At 43.0% G+C, this 18,011-nt stretch overlaps 1 protein-coding gene across 1 annotated transcript in view; it reads right to left on the bottom strand.

Annotated features, from left to right (window-relative positions):
• The window catches only part of EML6 (echinoderm microtubule associated protein like 6), a 316,078-nt gene that overhangs the window by 32,018 nt on the left and 266,049 nt on the right, over positions 1-18,011 (bottom strand). Inside the window, exons 28-31 of the mRNA XM_025201579.1 lie at positions 12,558-12,636; positions 7,641-7,770; positions 3,900-3,998; positions 1,090-1,263 (exon numbers count right to left, since the gene is read on the bottom strand). Of these exons, the coding sequence (XP_025057364.1) occupies positions 1,090-1,263; positions 3,900-3,998; positions 7,641-7,770; positions 12,558-12,636 (482 nt within the window). The remainder of the gene's footprint in view (positions 1-1,089; positions 1,264-3,899; positions 3,999-7,640; positions 7,771-12,557; positions 12,637-18,011) is intronic.

Raw genomic sequence — 18,011 nt, forward strand, 5'->3', positions numbered from 1 at the left:
CTGGGAGGTCCCAGGGTTAAAAAAACCCATGCCAAAAAAAAAAGTGGGGCAGCGCACATGGCGGCAGTGCGTGCTGCCCAAAACTGGAGCCTGTCTATCCAGAGCCATGCTCCGGCTGCTGGTCAGGCTTCCTCCTGAAGAAGCACCTGAGGATGCTGCTCCCAGAGGCCTCCAGGACTCCAAGTAAGGCTGCCAGGGCTAGCACAGTTGCCAGCCCCAGCTTCCTCTACCTCACCCGGCATAGCCTGCTGCGTGCCAGAGTGTGCATGGCACGGGCATTCCCCGGGGACAAGTAGCAGCTGCTACTTCTCCCCAGGGAAACACAGGTTCCCACTCATCTGGACATGCCCTCTGGGTTTGTCTTGTGCACACCTGTGACCCCCTTGAAAGGATCTCAGGGCATGGCACCCTGGTTGAGAATCACTGGTTTAGAAGCTGAGTACAGATGCAGAGTATTTTATTTATCTAGATATAAATAATAAAACCATGCCTAAATAAAGCTCTAGGCACCCTAACACAATACAACAGCGTGCTGCCACTAGGGTACTGCCTAGCTTCTGGATCCTGATTGAGGTTAAGTAGGAGATTAATACCAAACTGCTCACTAGGGCAATTCTAGGCATGCACAGAAGTAGAACTGAAGGCAGCTGTGGAATATTAATGTCCAAGAGTGAGCTGCACTTCCAGGATTAGATGGTGGATTCCAATTTTGACTTGGACACCTTAGTTCCACCTAAGTTAGAGTGACCATAAATCCTACTTTCCATTTTAAATACCTGTCTGGGAAGGCCTGTCAGTTTCTTCAACTGAACACTTTTGTCCCATTTTTACAAATCTCCCAGCCTGAACCAACAAGATGCTGGGGACGGGTGTCCATCCCCTACATCCCAACAAGCTCTGCTGAGACCAGAGCTTGGAAACAACTAAGGATGCTCAAGAGCGGGGAGAGGGAGGTGTCCCATTTTGAGATTCAAGAAATATGGTCACTCTAACCTAAGTTCTTTCTGGGATCTAGCTCAAAGCCTGGGCAGACAAAGTACATGACCCCACATATTTCTCAAGCTGAAAGCACAAGGATTCTAGATTTACCTTCTTGCCACCTCCACACTGTGATGGTATGCTCTGGATCTACTCCTACTGATACCAGAAGTTTGCCAGTAGCACTGAAGTTAACATAGTTGACCCCTTTGGTATGGAAGCAACGCAGCATAGAAAGAGTCTGCTTATTCATAGCATCCCATATGTGAATAGTAGGAGTTGTACCTAAATGCAAAAAGATAAATTAAGAGAGACTTAATTCCTTTTGTGAGGGCTTCAGTGTTATAAAAGCAGTTTCCAAGAACAGAGCATCAAAACAGACAATTAAAAACATGTTAAGTTTAAGAACCACACTACTTACTGTTGTTTGCGAAATAAGACAAGTTCTAAATGGACAACAATACACTAATGGAGAATCTCATGCAAAATAAATTGTCTGTAGATGTTTCACTTGTATCCGCAATTCACACAGATACAACAAGGTAACATGAAACTTTACATAACTCTGCTGACTAGAACTCACAAACAAAACAGCCTTACCTGGAAATTCTGTCATATCACCTGCATTGTGAGAGCAATGGCAAATGAGGAAGCACCAAGGGAAAACAATAGCTGAAATAAGTCATGTTTCTAATGCTGAAGTACTCAACATCAGCACCAGAAGGAAGCACAAAAGTAAAATTTTGAAAATGGACATGAATAAATAAATCCAAAAAAGAAAAAGCGGGAATACCGTTGAACCTTTTGGGTGCACTCTCTTTTATATAACAACAATATTTATTTATTACTTTTCCAGATTTAAAAAAAATTGCATGTAAAACAAATGTTATCCTATGCAGGTCTATTTATAGTTCTTGAATTTTATCCAGAGTCAATACTTGTCTAGATTATTGACCAAATATTAGAAACATTGATTTCCTGGGTTCTCATTAAGCACTCAAAGAGGAGGGGAAAAGGGGCTGTCTGCAATAATTGATTTTTTCATGCTATCTCATCATAGAAAACTTGTTGAGAAAAATGTCTATGTATTCTATTTCAAGGAATAATTCTGAAAATAACAGATCTTAAACAAATCTCTAAAAGGATTCAGAAACTGCTGTATTGGGATTCGGACTCAAAATCTAGGACACGCAGCATTCTGTACTATGTTTGGCTCCCACCCACCCACAGCAGAAATGACTACATTTCAATTATATCATATGTTGCCAATCTATGACCTCCTTTGAGACCCTCCAGGATTAAATGTGCTCACACAAATATGAATGTATTGCTCTAAAATATTATTACAATTCTTAATGGGACACTGTGGAAATAGCTAAATGAGACAGAAGCAAATACAGCATGAAAACCATATGGAAGTGGATATTTTGTCTATACGTTTTAACCCTAAACATAAGGTATCCACAAAAAATGCCATGGAGGTTTTTTGCCCAACTTTTTTCCCAAAGTGCAAAGTAATCCTTGCTTCTGTCCTGAAATCTTTTTTCTGCTGAATGTCACCTCAGGATACTTTTATGGGCAAGTCTTCAACTTCTCTAAATGAAGGTTTCTAACAGAAATGTTGACAGAAGCTAAATATTAGCAAGAGTAGCATGTAATATTTTAATAAAAGGATACTGAATAAAGAAGCATTACACAGAAACTAAATAACTCTACTTGGCAGTTTTTAAAAATAATTTCCCCGACGCTAGAATTCTGAACTTGTACTTCAGATAAGGGTAACATGTATTGCCATTCTAGAGCCCTGTCTACAGGTATAGACTAAATATATATCCTCTAATTTGAGACTGCTCAGAGAGCCACATTCCCATTAGTTTCTATGGGACTTGACAGCACTCAGTAAAAGTGACTACAAGTTTGTTAAAGTGTAGATATGCTTCTGTTTTCCTGCGCTATGGCTAAGGTTCATTAGCATAGTAGTCGTGGACTTCTACTCCCAGTGATAAAAATCAGGGATGTAAATAAATTAGTACACCAGTGATTATAGAGTTAAGCTGGTTTAATACTGGTGTAATTAAGTGAAAGGAAAACTTGAAAATATATTTCTATTCTGAAGTTGTGGGCAAAAGGTCATGATCATGCAACAGTTACTTGTGACCTGAAGCCATTGGGACTATTTATAGGAGTAAATGGGCATGTGTACACATGCATTAATGTGCTGTAGGTATTGTGCATTAAGTTTAGTACCTGTAATAACAGGTACTAACTGAATGCATAGTAACCAGCACTACTGAACACCTTTTTTAGTGATGCTAACACATAGTAGACTAATTCTACTGCACTTTAGCGCAATAGCATGGCTTTTGCCATGATGTGCTAATGCACAGTAGAATTAGTCTACTGTGCATTCAGCATCTTGTGTAGACACACCAACTATGACTCAAATAAGTATGATTTCAGAGTTGGGTCCATTTCTGTGTCATTACTGCTATTTAGATGTCATTGTAATTTTTTTCTATGCACTTAACTGTTTTTTGCACTGATGCTTTTCGTTAAAATGTTCTCCCAGTGTTCAGCAATGCTTTTGCGATACTTCTGAACAGTGCTCTGAGCACAGGAAGTGAAATGAGATGATCACCAATAAATGAGATGAGTTGGTGCAACCTACTAGAGCCTTTGATTTTACCCACTGTTACATGCATGGTATCTCATGGTCTAAAATCTAGTAACTCACAGAGATGACAACGTAGCAGATGTATTGAAATCATAAGAAAATACTGATGATCTCATCAAGGGTGAAAAAATAATCTGAGGACAGCAACATTGGTAAAACCAAGATTCCTAAATCAAAAGCCAACAACAAATCAGTGCCCTGATGATTTTATTTAAGTAGAACTGTGTTAATATGGAAAATCACCTACCAATCTGGCTGGTAGCAACAATGTTTTTATATTTTGGATGTTGATTCACAGTCAAGCAGAGAATGTCATCAGTATGCTCCAAGTAGAAACTCTGGCTTCCTAACAAAATGCAAACAAGTTTTTATTAACAACAGTATTTTACAATAGACTACAATGGAAGTGAAGAATTTTTAAAGTCATCTTTTGCTACACATCACTCTATACTCTCAAAGGGGGCAGGAGAGGAAGGATTACAACAAATTAAAGCAGGGGTTGGCAAAGTTTTTGGGCAGAGTGCCAAAAACCCCATGCAACCTGGATTTGGAAGATGTTGGCGTGCCAGGGATGGACAGTGGGGGAGCTGCAAAGGGCCTGATCCTCAGCCTGGCCCGGCTCCATGGTGGCAGTGGCTGCATGCCTGCAACCACAACCCCTTCTCTTGGGTGACCACCTTTTTAAAATGTAAAGGTGGGACACATGTCTGCCTTTTCCCCCGCCCCGTCCCGCTTCTGTCAGCAGCATGGCTAGAGCAGAGCTGAGCAGGGGTGGATGCAGGCTGCCCACTGCAGGCTTCTGCTGCCCTTCCGCTGGGAGCCCTGTGCTGGCCATGTGCCCCCTGGCCACCCAGCAGCAGCAGGGGGTATAATTCCACTCTGCCACCATCCCTGCTGCTGCCAGGCAGGCAGGGGGCACATTGCCACAGTAGCATGGGGATGTCAGGGGGAAGGCAGCAGGGCAGGGACCCTGAGCCCTTAGTAGGCAGCCTGCATCTGCCCCTACCTCACACACATCTGGGGGGGGGGGGGCATATGCCCCCCCCGCCCTCCTTCAGGGGGTGCATGCAGTGTTAGGGAGCTGCTCTATGCCCTGTGCCCCCTGGACAAGCTGCCCATGGCTCTGTCCTGCTCCATGCCCCAGCCCCATGCACTGCCTTGGATGGGCAGTGGCCCCAGCCCCTTCCCCACTCTCTCCCTCACCATGGGGGCCTCAATCTGCCTCCTTCCCCTCCCCCCATAGACTTACCTGCAGGGACTTGCTCTCCACGCTGCCTGGCTATATTCCCAGCCACGTGCATGTGGGTGGGCATGCATATGCACGTGGTGCCCTCTGCGTCCCAATCCCAGTAGCCCAAAGCAGCCTCTTGTAGGCTGGAATGCTGCCAGCCTGCAAGGGGAAACCTGCTGTTTCCTGCAGATCCCTGCATGATGCTGCAAATCTGGGACATGTGCAGTCCTGGAGTCATGCAGCTTGGGACTGGGACTGAGGTTTCCATTCTGGGACTATCCCACCCAATTCGGGATGGGTGGTCACCCTACCCTTCCCTGCCATGCACCTTGAGGCAGGTGTGCAGCTGCCATCTGCCACCAAGTCCAGGCTGCTTGCAGCAGGCAGCTGTGGGCCGGCTGCACTGGGGTCCAGAGCCCCAACTCGGCTCGTGACTAGCAGCATCTGCACATGCGCTCTGGTGAACACAGCTGGAAAGGGGCCAGGGTTGTTCTGCCCCCAGTCCCTTCCCCACTGTGTGCCCCAAGGTGCGTGTGCAGCTGCCGCTGGCCATGGAGTTGCGCTGGGACTCCAGACCCCAGAGTAGCTGTTTGCAGCCTGCATGCTGCGAGCAGCTTGGGGTCTGTGGTGGTGGCGGCTGCATGTGTGCCTTGGGGCACATTATGTGGAAGGGGCTGGGGTTCACGAGTGCAGCCACTACTGCCATGGAGCCGGGCTAGGGCTCTGGAACCCACTACTGCCATGGAGCCAGGCTGGGGCTCTGGACACTGGTGTATTGGTGGCAGCTTCCGAGCTGCCTGCCAGGGCTGCTGAGCCTGAGCTGCTTGCAGTAGGGCTTGCAGAACCCCAACTGCTTGCTGTGAGCAGCCCAGGTTCTGTGGCTGGCAGCAGCTACACAGAGCTTAAGCTGACTGTGGTATGCTGGGCAAAATAATATCATGTGCCATGCTCTGGCACACACGTTGAGGGTTGTCAACCCCCGATTTAAAGGATTTATTTTGCTCTTTTATATGGAACAGAGCAAATTTACAGTAAATAGCACATGGTTTTAAAATTACTATATAAAAAAAGCTATTTGTTCATTTTTAGGAGTCTCGACAAGGGCCAAAAAAAACCTCTAGCTGCCATCTTGCTGAACCTACATAGGAAGGGGGCAGCCCAGGCCACCTGCCTAACAAGAAAAAACCTGTAGAAAGGAACCAGGGGCAGCATCCAGATGAGCATGGAAGTGTGGTACAGGAGGAGGAGTGCCCTACCTTGCAGTGCGGTGGGGAGGGAGGTTCAAAAAAGCCATGGTAAAAAAAAAGCAAGGTGGCACATGTGGCATAGCGTGTGCCACCCAAAACTGAAGCCTGGCCAGCCAGAGCCATGCTCCAGCTGTCAGCCAGGGGTCCCAGCTGCAGGAGTGCCAGAGCTGCAGCTCCCCGAGGCCCCCAGGACCCACAATTGCTGGCCCCAGCCTCCCCTACCCCACCCAGGGTAACCTGCTGCATGCCAGACTGCATGTGGCACGGATAGTCCCTGGGGACAAGTTGCTACTTGTCTCTGGGGAAACAGATGGCCATGCTCATCTGGTTAAATTCAAATTGTACCCCTCTGAAGAAGGGGCCAAAGAATGAGAAATTGGAGGATTCTTCCCAATCCACAGGTCACATTAGGTAGGGCATTCCCACAGCTATGAAAGCATGATGGCTCTGGTGCTTCTCCTTTCCTCTTGGCAGCAAGATCCATCACACGTCCTACTGCCATAAGTTTGTTCCCGATAGGTCATTGGTGGCCAACCTTTTTGGAAAGTATGCCAGAAGCTGAGCCCTGCACCCTCTCTGAGTGCCACTCCTTTGCCCTACCCGATCTGCTGCTCTGCTTTCTGCTTCCTGCCCTATCTGCCATTGTCCTCCCAGCTCCACCCTTGATCTGCCATATGCCATACACAGAGGCCGCCTGTGATGTGTGTGGCATTTGTGCCATGGTTTTACCACCTCTGCCGTAGGTAATCAATAGCAACTAAAGAATAGGGCTGAGAGGAAATAAGCTGAAAGCTGAAAGCCATATTAACTCCAGCTGTTTCTTCAGGGAAATCTAGGGAAAGTGGAGGTGAAGGTGCAGTCAAGTACAGCCTAACTTGTTCTTGCTCTTCTGTTTCTTTTTTCTTATACTCTTCATGAAATACTCTACACACATGTATAGCACCAATATGATCTCCTTTCCTGAGATTTAAAATGAAACAATTGATCTTGGCTGCTCTGAAAGGTCCTTCTTAGCCACATTGGACCTACTGCACAGTAGCAAAGGCACATAGTTTTTTGTGATGCTTAATGTGCAGTAGATGATTCTACTGTGCATTAGCATGGTTTTTGTTGTGATGTGTTAATGGGCAGTAGAATTAGTCTACTTGGGAACTGCTCAGCCCAGGTTCTTAGTTTTTTCTTTCCAGAGAGCCATTCATCTCTCTTTTATTCATGGTGATTTTCAACAAAACAGCTGTGTAAGTTAAGTTGGAAGATTCGATTTGCATCTCTGAGTGGGAGATACCCTTGGTCACCAGAACAGGATGGCTCCAAAGGAGAACTTGGCAGCCCTGTTATAATTACTGCAGAGCACAGAGACAGCTATAGGTTCTTTTCCATGCTCGCATGGATCCTCTACCAGGATACAAAAAAGAAAAAGGGTGTCAGAGGGTGACAAAATTATGAATTATGAGGTTGTCTTGGCCATGCAGTTTTTTTTAGTCCGAAGTATTGTTTCATCTTGAATTACCCGTGGAAAGATTTTGAACTATGCCTGCTGCAGCTGTGTGGAAAATAATATCAGCACCATCATTGAGGTAATGAAGGTTGTTACGACAGTCAAATCCTCTGTATCCAAAAACATGGTCTAAAGCCAGCTCCTAGTTAAGTAAAACAAGAAAAAAAATCATGATGGAATAAAAGAATAAGCGAGACAATTGCAAAGTTCATATATAAAGCAAAGTGTTAAAGTAATTAAGCAAGAAATATTCTGCCAAAGCAAGTGAATAATTATACAATAATTAGTAAAGTATTCCTACCCCTCTCCCAGTTTACAGAGGCATGACATTCTCATGCATCATCTACACTGTTACAATTCACTGAAGCACTGAATTTATTTTCCAATTTCCTGAATAAACCAAAAGCAATACATTCTTGCTTCCTCAAGGTCCACGCAAAATAGATTCAAGGTCAATAACGGTATATATTTATTATATTTCTCATACTAGTCAAAGAGATTGCAATCAATATGTGTGAACTTAATTACTTCACTGAAAGTTTCTTCTGGATGACATACATTTCGAGAGGCTTCACAGATAGGGAAGTAATCTGTTGCTAATAAACTGTCATCAAATGTACCAAAATAAATAAAATCATTTATTAAAAAAAAAATCTGTTTTAAAATGTGGAAAATTCTATTCTTTAAGCAGGGAAAATACAGGTTTTAAGCAAGTTTATGGGTAAAGCATTAGTTAGAACTGTATTAGAGTTGACAATCATAATCAATTCCCAGGAAAATTTTCCTCATAAGAGAGAAATTTTAGAGATGTAGAGATGCTTTTTAGGTGGCTGTTCAGTGAGTCCTCGTACCTCAGAATGAAGACCTAATGAAGCTGGCCCTGACCCTGAAATAGCAGTTTATTTTGTAAAACTAGTCTGCAAATGGCATTGCTAGGTGACCATGATGTCACTGCACAAGTAGTGCACAAATCCTGCATGCATTTTTTTAAACTGTCTAAAATTTCAGAAAAAATGTGCAGCCCATAACACACTTTCTCTCTCTATATATATATACACACACACATATATAGGCATGTGCCATAGAATGATTCCTGACTTTGCAGTATTTGGTTCTTTGCGAGGCTGTAGCCAGTTTGAAGCTGACTACTGAGGCACATTTACCTCGTGAGCAGGAGCTCACGTTATTTTGAACAGATATGTCAGTCAGAACTCCCCACATGCCCTGATCTGTGCCTCCATGTGCTCCCACATGTGGTCATGAAAGACATAGTGGCTACGACTCCCCTAAATTTCTTCACATATAAATTCTGCAGATCACAGAATCCAAATTGCCTAAAATATCTCAAGGAACCACACTTCCTGTAGGGTAAGTAACCATACTGTCTTCTTAGAGTATGTATAAGTTGAGATCCCATTGCTGGTCACTGATGGGGTTTATCTTCTTTGGAAGCATGGGAACAAGGAGTATTAGCTGCATCAATAAAAATAAAATAAAAGGAAATTCTTCCCTCAACTCTGTCACTGGGTCTAGCAGTGCAGTTCAGGTATGATATTTTATGAATGTAAAGGGATTATTTGATGTAGCAGATTTGAGATACCAACATGTTTCAAAAATACGCTGAAGAAATTATCTGGGCCTTGGTAGAGTGACCCTTGATAGTCGGTGAGGGGAAGAACACCTGCCAGAGATGAGTGTTATGTTATCCATTTTGACAGCCTTTGGGAGGAAACAGTTTTGCCTTTAGAGAGGCCATCTATACTTATGGATAGACATGGAAAAAGTCTGAAAGATTTAATCCTGTTAGTGAAATACCACATAACATGCGATATATCCAAAGTATTTCTTTTCCTCATGTGTAAAGTGATTGAGGTTTAGGTGAAATTCACCTACTCCTCTGGAGATGAACTTTGCATGAAGTCTCAGTATCACTTTGTCGTTGTAGAACAAAATGTCTGGGGTTTGCACCACAAGTATCTGCAGCAAGCTCACTCTACTGGCCCATGTGGCAGCCACCAGAAAGACCTTTCAAGCTGTTAGAGAAGAGAAGACTAAGAGAGATAGTATCAGATGCTACATCTCTGTTGCTAACAGATGGATCTTGATCAAACTGAAGTAGAATCCAGAACGTTTCAACCACAGTAGGTAGCCCAGAAACACTGGTATCATGTTTTGTGTCAGACTTAAGCCATGGCCACCTACATAGGAAAAATCTTTTCCTTTTGGAGGATAGCACTTCCTGATACGTTGCTATTGCCTACCTTCAGCTAAGACATCCTGAATATGTGAGAAGATTCTCTTAGTCTCTCCACAGTACACATTCAGTAAGTATCCAGGCTGTTAGTTTCAGTAGCATATTTGTCCCTGGTTTGGTGACAAGAGGTCTAGGAGCCTGACTGGGGTCACACAGACCTATGTAGCAAGTCTGTAGCAAGCAATACCTATCTCTGCTAGCGCGCAGAAGATCAACAATAAGCCTGGTCTGGTCTCTACTCTGGAGATTAGAGGAATCAGTAGGAAGGCATAAACCAGACCTTGAACCCAGTGCAGAAGACTGGCAGTAGGGATTCCATGCTTATGCACCCACTGGAACTGATGTGTGGACATGTGGCACTGTCTCAGGTGTTAAATCGTCTATGGATGTGTCTCCCAAAAATTGTACCCTCAGGGATGCATCTACACAGTGACCAGTCATGACTGGTGACGCCATCTACTAAGGAAATCCACCAAATTGTTACTGGTACCTAGTAGTATTAGAGCTAATAGACAAAGAGCAAGTACTTCCTTCCTTTTTTACACAGTACAGTACCAAGGTCTTGTTTGTCAGTATTTGTACTACAAAATGCACACATGCACGTGGCAGCCAGGCAGCAGTAGAGAACAGCTCCTGCAGCTCCCTCCAGGTAAGTCTATGTGGGTGGAGGGAACACAGGTGCGGCATCTGGGGGGTGCAGGGAGGGCACAGGCAATGTGCTGGTGGGATAGCAGGGGGCACAGGCGATGCATCGGGGGGGCGGGGGAGCACAGGCATTGGGGGTGCTGGGACGGCATGTGTCCCCACAAATTTTTGTGCCCACTATGGGGTGTGGGGATGCAGTCGAGCCAGATCAGCTCCAGGCAGGAGCTGCCTCTGTGGCCCAATAGCTGGGCCCCAGCCACTAAGGTGAGGTGCAGTGGCTGCAGTGGTGGCAGTGTGGAGTTGTGAGCCCTGGGGGTGCCTCACCTTGGTAGCCATGGTGGTATGGTGCTCCCTTCTGTGATGGGTCCTGCTTGCTGGGCCATGGAGGCAGCTCCTGCCTGGAGCTGGTCCAGGCCAGCTGCAGCTCCACACCCCACTGAAGGTGCAGAAATTTAGGGGGGGCACGTGCCCCCCCAACATGTTGCCTGTGCTCCCCCCTCCACATGTTGCCTGTGCCCACACCCCTCCTTCCCCCATACATACCTACTGACTTCCTCACACACTGTGGGGGCTGAGGCTTGGCGGTGGGGCCAGTGGGTCAGGAGTAAGGGGCACTAGCAGGGACAGGGTGCTGTGGCTTGGGAATGAGGGGACCAGCAGGGCCAGGGGGCTGTGTATCAGGAGGGGCAATGGTATGGGCAGGGGCATGGCACCAGTATATCAGGGCTGCTCAGTGCCACAAAGCAGCAGGGGGGCCGGCTGCAGCTGGACTCGTGTCCTGGTGAATGAAGGCAGGGGAGGGGGAGCTCTGATTTTCCATGATAAAAAAACTAAAATCAAACACCAAAATATATAGGTATTTAGAATCTATTTTAATATAACATTTGAGGCACTGGAAGGCTTCCAAATTGCTTTAAAATTATAAATATATCAATAAAACATTGTGTTCAACTGATACCTATGTATACACTGGTGTTTCATTTTAACTGCAAAAAACACGGATTTGGGGGGTTTTAATCAGAGAATTTGGGATTTTTAAAGAGTGAAAACTAGGATTCCTGATAATGACTCTCATGGCCCAATATGGATTCATCCATTGCCATGTATAGCACTAGCATGTGTAGGTGAAATGAGCGGCATGTGTTCACGACACTTTCAAGTGGGTTAAATGCTTTTGCACTGCTTCAATAGTGTTGGTGTTTGCATGCGTCAGTGGCATATTGTGCAATAATTCCAGCCACTGTAGCAAATTTGGCGGCATAATGTGCCTTAAACTACTTGGGGCACAGCAAACTAAAACTCTTCCAAGTTTTAGTTTGCTGCCCCTACAGCTGCGGAGCAAAGCACTGGGTTCTGTGCAGCTCAGGGGCTCTGCAGGAAGCCCTGCAGGCAGCCTGGCAGCAGCCGGGGAAGACAGGTTCTGCCCAAGATCTTTTTTTTTTTTTTTTACCCCCTGGAGCCTGCCTGCCTGAGCTGCGTGGGGGCTCAGTGCTTCCCTCTGCAGCTGTAATGCCACTGGGACTGCCCGAGTCGGATGCTTGCAGGTGGCTGCCACCTGTGGGAAGGGGCCTGCCGCTGCTGTGGAGGGAAGCACCAGCCCCCCACCCGCAGCCCAGGGACTGCTCTGCTCACCGGCAGCTCACCCTCCCACTCCCTGCCACCAGAGAGGCAGGTAAGTTTGGGTGTGTGCGCAACACGGGGGTTTATAGGGCCCTAAATTGAAACAGTGTTTTTAAAAACCCACTGCTTCAATTTAGGGCCTCTGTTTAATCTACACACACCCATTGGTTACCATTTGCTCTTCCTAAATTTTGCCCTAGTTCCCTTTTGTGGTCCTGGAGGAGTGTGCCAAGGAAAGGGAATGTCTTTTCCTACACGAGAAAACTATTACTTGACAAATAAGGCTTGATACTTCATGGAAAAGAATGCATTGTACCTTTAAACTATAGGGAGATTTTACCTAGCAAACATTAATATCAAAGCAAATTTCAAAATGAATAAATAAAAAACAAAAAATCCTTAAGCCTGACCTCAACCAGTTTCTTTTTTTTGTTGATATTATTCTTTTGCAGTTTTTCAGGTTGAGGAGCAGCTCTGCTAACTGGTGGCCTGAAACAATACATTGAAAACAAAAAGAAGACAATCAATATATTTCAATGCAAAAGAAAATGTTCAAAACTATCCAATATGTTTGTGTACAAACAGAAGAATGGGAAGTATAGCTAGCAAGGTTTAGTGCCTGCTGTCTCCAGGATTTTATAGCAAACGCACTGAACCTGGATCCGTTCTGGTGTAGAAACATTACTGAAGAATGCTGATGATGAGAATGAATGGTAGAACAGACAGTGCTGGGACAAATTCTTTTAAACTCACACCAGCCTGAATCCAGAGTAACTCCTTGAAAATGATATACATTTGGCCTTCTGCATTACCCTCAGACTATCTTTAGAAGTGGAGTGGAAGCTTTCTGAACAACCAGCAGCTGGCCTTCCCCCAAGATGAGAAAGAGAGAGAGAGAGGGAGAGAGAGAGAGAGAGAGAGGGAAAAGAGATCACTGGTTTTAAAGAAACCCCATTGCAGAATTCTAACTACTTTCTTGATTTTAAAACCAGATCTTTCCCTTGCCTTCAAGGAGATTTGGATCAGGCTTTAATTATGGCAAAAAATGCAACAGTTTCAGGTATGACTCATTATTCACTGGTGTGAATTTAACAGAGATTAATGCTTAAAAAGTACATTGCTATAATTACAGTCACAAAAAGCAACTAAAACATGAATGTAGAACACAGACTGAAACAGAATCTTATTCACGAGCATGCTTTTTAACTACAGATAACCTTTACTGCTGTGAGAGAGCAAAATGGAAGCAAGCTGTAATTAGCTAAGGAAAAATGTTTCTGTGATTACAAGCAGAGCAGTGATTAAGGGGATATTTGGCTGATCCTTCAAAGTGGCAGAGTAACCCCTGAGGGGACTGCATCCAGGAGGTCAAGGGCACTTAGTCTATCTAAACGTTGTTTACTGACTTGCAAGATCAACTCCATACCGCACAGTCTCATTTTCAGATATAATTCTGTTACTCTAAGGCCAATGATTCCCACATCCCCCAGCCTCCTTTACTTCTCAATAAAAATAGAGGTAAACCAAATTCTACTCTGTTTCAGTAACATAGGATCCAGCTCTCCCTGCTAGAAGGTAGGTACAGAAATTATGTTGTTGTGTTGAAAGATAAGGGTATGTACAATAGAAAAGATTGTATCAAATGCCAGCTCTGAAATATCATATGAAAGGAACTCTGGCTGGTGTAAATATACTAGAAATTACATGTCATACCACAAGTGTAGATGCTGGAGATTGAGCATTAGAGAACAGTACAGTTCTTTAAGCAAGAAAAGCCAGTACCTGGCCCTGATTTACTTAAGTAGTACTTGAATATGGCAAAGGCTGACAGCCATTTAAGAGCAAAAATCATACAAATGTTTTCTCTAATCATCAGCTACTGAAAACAAACCAGATAACCTGAATAAAATGTGTGTCTTATGCAAGTTAGTCTGTGTTGAAAAGGAAGAGCCTGGACATTTATACCCATCAGCCCCCTCCCAAATGCCTGTGGTACTTGCACTGTAATCCTGAAATGCAAGTACTATTAATCCTCACTTGGCAAAACTTCATTTCTGATACAAGCAGTAAATGGTATCTTGTTTCTTGCAGAAGGAACTAACCACCTTTTATTTAACAGATCTGCATTGCATTTTCTGTGATAATCATTTTTGTGGGGGCTTTAAAGGTGCTACTTTCCAAAGGATATTGTTAGTATATTTATGACAACAATATGTAGTACAAGAAGTTTAAATTCTAAAAGGACAGGAGAAAGCTGAAAGTAAATACACAAATAAGCTCACTTATCAAACACAGAGTAAGCTCACAAAGCACCAGCAAAATATATTAGCAGGTGGTCTTGTGACATTAAAAGAGCGAAAGAATTACCTTGATCCCCTTGTAAGCAGCAAATAAAGCCAAGTAAGAAACTTAGTACACGTTAGAGGAGTATTTCTGACCATTGTATTCATGCACAAGCATTTTTAGAGTTGACCAGTCATTCCTGAGTGTCACAAACCATGCTATTCCAGCATGCCAGCAAGAACTAAAACAGAAATTAAAGAGTGCACCAGTCTACGAAGTCAGAAAGGTCATACCCTGGCATCACTGGGCAAACTCTGCACTAAAGCTCCTACAGGACAGGGAGACAAAAGGAAGCTATATCAATGCTTCCCACTTACTTTGTGCTGAACTGAAAATATGCTGCTGTGTACTTTGATAATTTCAGTGTGCTTTATAGAAACTGTAATTCTTGGAAACTAACAGCAGGTTTGTGAATGCTGTTGAAAGTTTCACAGAAATGGATGGTTGTTTTCTGGTCTGGCTCATCTCATAATTTAGTCTAACAATTTCTGCTATTTGTTGGTAGGACAACTTGTGTACTGGGGACAGTCTATATTTTTGTGGGGGTTTTTTCCTCTCATGAAAACAAGGTACCTTTATTTTCTCTGAAACTGTTTAATTAAAGCATGTTATATAATCATCAATTATAATTGAATCAATTAATGGTACAATAACCACCAGAAAATAGATGGGAGGAATGTGATTATGAAACTTCACTCCCTTCCAAAGTAACAACATTAAGTGAAGCTAGAACATTTTGCAAAGGTCACTGTGAACCCAGAACTAATATGAAGCTTTGGAATCAGCAGTTCCAAACAGAGTCAATTGCTTTCTTGTATGTTTCCTGCTCTTTTTTCTGTTTTAGTGTGATTTTAAATTAAATTTATTTTACATTTCTTCACCTAAAATGTCTATTAAAGTTTATGACAAAAGCAAGCCAAGATTTGTGATGAAAGTGAGGACACTACTACTATGACATGATCAGGAAATAATTACTATATAGTAAACACAAGATTAAATTTGAAAATACACACACACACACACACACACATTTTATATATATCTGTACACAGTTCACAGGTACACAAATACTGTGTGTATTTATATATACATATACATGTATATATATACACACATATATGCATTCAGTGCTTTATCTTCACCTTATTCATAAAATAAATGTAAAAATAAAGCAGCATCAAATTCATTTTCATTTTTAACAAGCCTATGATTATAGCTAATTTGGTTTGAAACGTATGATGGTAGTGTAAAGGATGACAAATTTGCACTGTAGCAAATTATATATCTATTTACCCTTTGTGACCTGGGTAATTTATACCATACATAGAATCCTATGCTTTTTGTTTGTATGGTGTTAATACTTACTTGACAATTCCCTGCCTCCAAAGGAAAGCAAGTTAAAACATAATACAAGTATTAACGGTTTCTTTCCAGTAATTTAAAAGAAATGTGTGCAAGTCAAGTCACGGGAAGAATGAGTTCCAAAAAAGTTCAGACACACGCACATACTAGGGGCATGAATGTTGCAGACATCCTGAGTCTCACAGATTCTATTTCTGTTAGAAATTATGGGACTGATTCTGCTCTTTTACCAGTTTTTCAGGTATTATGTACCTGTTCACTTCAATAGTCTTAGTTTAAGATTTACACCTACATGAGGATAAAATCAGGCCCATTTTCTGGCTGGCTGACTGTGACAGTGGGAAAAGGTAAGTGCCCCTTCATTCACTCCCGTCAGCTAACCAGCGAGTCCCTAGTGGAGTGGCCAAGCATTGAGGAGGTGTCTAAATCATGGGTAAGCTGCAGTGGCAGCATTGGGACAGAACAGAAACAACAGCAAGGGCAAGAGCTGAATCGGGGATTTGGAAGAGAGAGCCATTCTGAGGAAGAAAAGGGAGTGATTTAAAGAGCAAGTGCATTGGGTTTGAGAGAAAAGGGCACAGGCTTTTGAAGGGAGGAAAAAAGAGACCTGATACTACAGAGAAAAACAGAGGGGATTGTTTTGTAGGAAAGCAAAGGAGTGGAAAGGGCAGGTCATAAAGAGAACTAGGATAAACTCTCAGGGACAGGGATTATCTCTTTGTCTGTGTTTGTATAGCACACAGCATAGTCTGGTTGTGATTAGTGCCTTCGGGTGCAACCATAATAAACATGATAATGATAATCCTGGAAGCAGAACTGAGTCCTCAAAAAAAATCCTTAGGAGAAATGAAGCAGTTGGCAATGAAAAGAAATAAAGAGTGAGCCCTGGCAGCTAAAAGAAAGACAATGTGAGGTGCTGGATGTAAAACTGAAAATGAAGGTGTGCCGAGTGGCTGGCTGCCAAGCTGGCAAGAGAGAACCTATTCTGAGACTATAATGAGCATATACTCCTGGAGGAGGAAGAAGAGGCTGAGAGCCTCAGAATGTGGGAAATCTCCCTGCAGGAGTCTTGAAAATCTGAGATTTAGGAACATGTTCATTTGGTAAAGGATATTAGCATAGTTTTAAAAAGTATCTTTCCCTGGGTGTTGGGGAAGGACCTGTCATGGTTTTCCAAATGGTTTAAAAATATGTAAGAAAAGATCCAGAACTTCTGAAAAATCTTTAAAAAATTTTGTAAAATATAAAACATCTTTAGGTTCTCCCATCCTAGCATACACATGGGTGTATAGTCTATACAAACGTTCTAGGTAGTACTATGACATGATGTGGATATAAGACAGTAGGAAAAAAGGTTTATTTGACACTACTAAAATCCTGCTCTGTAATGATCAATTAGTCACTGCAAAATTTAAGCAAAACAGGAGGAAAACATCAACTGTAAACTATGCTCTTTAAAAATATTATATCAGTGCAACAAAGCAATTAACATTCCTGTAATATTCTGTATTATTTTACATGTATGCTGATGCACTCTTTAAAAAAAGACAAGATACTGCAGAATGCATGGTGATCATAGCCATTTTCATATTTTTAAGAAGGGAAACTTCATTGTATTCACGTCATTCTAATTCAGTCCCCAAATATAAACAAGCAGAAAAGTGGATTAATAAGAACTATAATAACTTCCGAATGGGCTCTAAAGACCTTACGTTTAAACTAGCCGACTGTCCTAAACATCCTGTGAATTTGCTCTTCTAAACTGCTTGACTTCTGCAAGTCCTTGGTGTAACTATTGCACATAACTTTGGTCCTTCCAACATAAAGGGATGCATAAATAAGGCTAGTTGGAAGATCCCATCACATGTCTGTTTGCTGAAGCAAGCAAAACACTGTATGTATATGTAGCAGTTCTTTGTTGCACTGCCTTTGGTGAACAATTTAAGTTGCTGACTTTGAGCTAAAAAGCTTGAATTGACAATTAGGGAGACAGCTCTCTCCCCATATACTATCAAGCAATTGCAATTAGCAGAGTCACTCAAACCAGAGGTCCCAGATCAAAGTGACTAGGGGTGGTAGCTGAAGAATCTTACTGGAAACTCCTCATCTCTGGAATTCTCTTTCCTGGACAGTAACACACTCAGCAAGGTTTTCTTTCC

The sequence above is a fragment of the Alligator sinensis genome, unplaced genomic scaffold, assembly GCF_000455745.1.
Source record: "Alligator sinensis unplaced genomic scaffold, ASM45574v1 scaffold432_1, whole genome shotgun sequence".
In the NCBI taxonomy this organism is placed as follows: domain Eukaryota; kingdom Metazoa; phylum Chordata; order Crocodylia; family Alligatoridae; genus Alligator; species Alligator sinensis.